The 5154-nt window shown below is 36.7% G+C and overlaps 1 protein-coding gene across 1 annotated transcript; it reads left to right on the forward strand.

Annotated features, from left to right (window-relative positions):
- Positions 1-645: 645 nt before the first annotated feature.
- On the forward strand, positions 646-4199 carry LOC114289118 (uncharacterized). Its single transcript, XM_082880506.1, has 5 exons — positions 646-752; positions 933-1239; positions 1338-1479; positions 3987-4049; positions 4191-4199. Exons 2-5 carry the CDS (start codon positions 953-955, stop codon positions 4197-4199), a joined length of 501 nt encoding a protein of 166 aa, XP_082736632.1. The 5' UTR covers positions 646-752; positions 933-952.
- The last annotated feature ends 955 nt before the right edge of the window (positions 4200-5154 follow it).

Here is a 5154-nt window from a genome sequence, read left to right on the forward strand (position 1 = left end):
AAAAAGAACAGATAGGAGGAAGAAAAATTCCATTAATACCAGTTGTTGCTTATGCTGGCAAGGTCACTTTAAACTGGCAAAGCTACAAATGGCCGGTGTTTCAAAGAATTGCAGAATCCTAAGAAAAGTTGGATCAAATGGCAAAAACAGATGAAAAGGTTAACAGTTGTGAATGGATGGTTATAGAATGAAGAAAAGTCAATGAAGTTACTATAGAATTGGTTATGTTGAAGTAAATTAGTCCACTTTTCTCTGCACATTATAATCAATCTGTCCGATCTACTACTTCGATAGCTTTTCAAGGAAAACTTCTCTCTCACACGTTTGTGCGCTCATTTGTTTGTTTTTCATAGTGTTTTGGGGGCTGATATATATATATATATATATATTGTTGGAGGGGTGGAGGGAAGGGCAGTTTGTGGGGGAAGGGGGTGCTGCAAAACCAATGGGCTACGCATTGGGGGTAACCCTCTCAAATACGTAAAATTTCTCAAGCCTGTTGGAAGCAGGACTCAATCTCAAATCTTTGGATGACTAGGATCATCTTTGGATGATTAGGATCATACTAGATGGCCAACTGTCCTTTACGAAACTTTTCTAATTGTTTCTCAATATTTTGATTATTGTGCTTGGATGCCCCTTGTATACTTACGACCTTTTATGTTTGTATTTATCAATTTTAGGCTGGCAACCTGGAATCCCAGAGATATCATCTGTTTGGGATGAAGATTGGGATAAGTTCAAAGATGAAGGTAGAAGACATTTTTAGCTCTTGACATGAAGCTTTATGAGCTCTTGTATTTTTTTCTTTTCTTTTGAAAATGCCTCTGACTATACTACAAATGCCTCAATCTTTTATTTAATAACGCAAGAGTTGACTGGTAAATCTATGAATTGCATATACATCCTGATGCATTGTCTATTACTTCCAGGATTTTCATTTGATGTTGCCATGCCGCCCGAAACCAAATCCACTTCTGCTGAGAAAGAAAATTATTCTCCGAATGGTAGTTTGTCCCCTGATTTGATGTCACATGCTGATGACGACATGTCAGATAAACTTTTCAGTAAAGGTGAACATGCCTTCGAAAGTAAATCAGCATACACTCATAGTGAAGATGAATCAGGCAAAAGTCCATCTAGCAGTCCAGCAAGACATACAGCATTCGAAAGTCCATCTCGAGAATATTCAGATAACCATTTCAAAAAGAGCCCCAAAGCAGATGCGGAAACCCATAGGTATGGGGGTTGATTTATATTTTTTTTCTCATCACTTCTCATACCTGTATGTTCCTTACATAATTTTGGTGGTTCTAAGTCTTATCCTTTGTGAACAGAAGTTTTGATGAGCCATCCTGGGTTACCTTTGACCATAATGATGATGTAAATTCAGTGTGGGGTTTCAACCCTAGTAATCCCAAGGTAAGTTTGGCTATTTTAAATGCACATTTTTGTCCCTCATTATACTTGAGAAACTTGGTAATCAACAAGTGAAATATTTGGCTCATTTTGGCTGGTCCATAAAACACTTAATAGGGAAGTCCCGTGACACTTGTATCGAAGGCATTTGGTGATGTATCTATTAGCAAACACATGTCATAATGGGGTAAACGAAGGTTGCCTTGTTCTAAATGGTGGAAGGTTATAGAAGATAAGGATTCCTATGTTTTAAGACCCGGGGTAGATTAGTCTGAATATGTGATATAATTTTGGAAGTATAGTCTCATTGGTATAATTTGTGGAGTGGTTGTCTATTGTCTCTCTATGACTTGCCAATCTGGCAATGCAGAGAGGGTGGTGATCTTTCTATCCTAAGACCAATAACATGTTCTCTTTGTTAACCATCAGACCTAGTGGTGGAGGGAGTATGGGCCCAAGAGGGCCACATGCCCCTCCTTTACTTAAAATAGAAAAAAAAAAAGAAAGAAAGAAAGAAAGAAGCAGCATATGGAAATTATGAGCTTGAGAGAGAGAGGTGCAATACTTACAAATTGACAAATTTTACGTTTTATCAATTTGTATATATACATATGGAAATTATTAACACATTATACTAACATATTGTTGGTGTCAGATGCATCTAGTGGGCAACAAGCTTCAAAAGAAAATGAATAGGTATGCATTTCTCTGCGTTTAATGAATTTTTCAGCTTATTATGAATTAGGTTGCCTATTTCTCTGAGAGTCGTTGTTATAATTAGCATTTTAAATCAATTCTTTTTGGGTGTATGTATGGCCTCAACATTGTTCAGTAGTTTTTTGTGGTGGCAATTGTGGTATGTATGGCCGTAACGTCCCTCTGCATTGGTGGTGTTCAGGTCCGATCTTTCTTTGTCTTGCAAAGAGATTCATTATGGTGCTCATGCCACATCAGAGTAGGTAATGCAACCCTGCTGTGCAACTGTCACATATGAATATCTCTTTGGAATACTTCTCTTTTCCCTTATATTTCTGCTTGTATTTATGATATTTGCTGTGTATGAAGTTCTTGAAGGATATCACTATATTTCCCCATGTATTATGTCGTATTAGGTCAGAAATTTATCCCTAGAGCATATCATATGAACCAATCTGGTACTGCAAATGGGTTTTCTTTAGACTCTGTAATCCGATTCAATTGCAAATAGGTTTTCTTCAGAGACATCATCTTCTTCTCCTTGTCCTTGTACATTTCATTCTCTTCCTCTCTTATCAGGTCCAATCTCTAGGTAATCTCTCTCTCTCTCTCTCTCTCTCTCTCTCTCTCTCTCTGTTATATGTATGTGTGTGTGCTGTTTGTTCAATTTGGATCCCTTATATTGTTCAATTATCAGTGAATTCGTATCTATTTTGAGAATGGGTCTTTTTCTTGGGATAGTGAACAGAAGTATTAATTAAACTATGATTCTAGTGTCTCCTGTTTGTCTGTACTGATTGCTGCGATATCTTGCCATTTGAAAGCATTGACTTACTGAATACCAGTTGAATTCATACTTTGTTTAATATGTTTATTATGCTACTCTACACATTGGCCTAAACCAATCAAACAATTTCTGAATTATGTTTATTATGATAGCAATGAACTGTTTCTGAATTATGTCCCAGATTAGATGTTGATGGCACCAGAAAATGACTTTTAGGAAGTAAGACAATTATTTTTAGGCATCCTTATAGTCATTCAATTAGTCATGAGTTAGTGTTGATGGAGACATGGGGTAGCATCTATGCTTAGTTCAAGTTAGACTTCTTTAACGGAGTGCTTAATTGAGGCATGTTTCTTTAAAAGAGAACATCTATGAAGCAGCAACTACATTGTTATTAGAAAAGGGATTCTGGGATAATAAAGCTGAAAACCAACTACATTGTTCCATAGATGAAGAGAACAAAACAGTCCATTTGAGCACTGGAGGGAACAGATTGCTTGGAGTTCTATAAGAGTTATAACTAGATCTTTCAAATCATTCCCAAGGGACAGACCAAAGTGGTGAAAATTAGAATAGAGTATGAGAAACGAAATAAGGATGTCCCTGATCCACAGAAATATCTAAACTACTTGATTAATTTCTTTAAAGACGTTGATTCTAAGCTCTAGTGTTGATGCTTCCTAGTTTCATGCTTATGACAGTACAAAAAATTAAGGTTTTAGAGACTAAAATTTAGGGACAAAGTGTGGTTTGTCTGGATCTAACATTTAGAGATTAAAGAAAATAACACCACTACTTTCACATTCTCAAACATGGCTAAGTGTGGTTTGTCTTGTACTTGATTCGGTTTTGACCATGTGCCTGTAGAATTATATTAAAACCGTGGCAGGTTTTGCACTGCATATCTCGTTGTTAAATTTGCAATAAGAAATATATAGTCTCCTGTTGTTTGAAATCTGGATTGTGACATGTTACCTTTTTTCAATCTAATTGCACTATACTCATAGGAGTGATTAAAATTGATAATTTTTATTTTGGCAGTGTATAATTTTTATCATTAATGCCTGAAATTTTTGTTGCATAGGTGCAATGTGGTGATGTGGAACTTGAAAAGAAAATTGATGAGAAGATTGGCCAGTTCTGGATTGTATTTTTTTCATAAAAGAACTTTTCTCAAGTTTTTAGTTGTAATAACTTTCACATATGGCTCAAATTTTGAGACTCAAATGGAATGTTCAATTAAATTATAATGCTATACTGTCTGAATTCTTGTCATTGCTATTCCTAGAGTGCTTAACACTACACTTTCTTTTTTTTTTTTTGCGACGGTAACAAGATGGCCGTCAAAAATCATGTTTGCTTTTTTTTTTGTTTTTTGCGACGGCAAAGTAGCGGTCGCCATAAGTAGTTTAGGCGGTTGCAAATAATTTGCGACCGTTGCTTTGCCGTCGCAAAAAGTATTTGCCACCCCCACATTCGCGACCCCTGTTTGCCGTCGCATGGGCTGTCGCAAAAAGTCTTTTGCGACTGTTTTTTATTATTTGTGACGGTTTATAGCGGTCGCAAAAAGTGTTTTTTTTAGTAGTGCCATGATATAGAATTAGCAACGGTGATTTTTGCTTTGAAAATTTGGAGGCATTACTTGTACGGTGAGAAGTTTGAAGTCTTCTCCGATTATAAGAGTCTAAAGTATTTGTTTTCTCAAAAAGACTTGAATTGACGACAACTGAGGTGGATGGAATTTATGGAGGATTATGACTTTGAGTTACACTATCATCCAGGGAAGGCCAATATAGTGGCTGATGCTTTGAGTCAAAAATTTGTGAGTAGTTTGGCAAATGTGGCCATTCGGGAATGGGATATGCTAGATGTTATTGGCAAGTTCGATTTGCACTTGGGTGAGTCTGGAGAGAGTGCTACCTTGTTTACTTTGAATGCTCAACCTACCTTGGTTAGTAAGGTCATAGAGGCACAACGAAGAGATCGTGTTGTGGAATCAATCCGTGTTAAGATTTCCAATGGTAACGAAGAGAAAGGTTTGAACGTTCACTCAGATCTGAGTGTACGTTACCCAAATCATTTGTTTGTACCAGAATCTTGTAGAGAGGAAGTACTTCGGGAGTTCCATTACTCATGCCTTGCGGTACACCCATGAGGCACAAAAATGTATCATGATCTTAGTCGTCAGCTTTGGTGGAGGGGTATGAAACGGATGTCACTTTATTTGTATCGAACTTCCTTACTTGTCAACA

This window comes from Camellia sinensis, chromosome 7, assembly GCF_055761805.1.
Source record: "Camellia sinensis isolate YWXY chromosome 7, ASM5576180v1, whole genome shotgun sequence".
Lineage (NCBI taxonomy): Eukaryota > Viridiplantae > Streptophyta > Magnoliopsida > Ericales > Theaceae > Camellia > Camellia sinensis.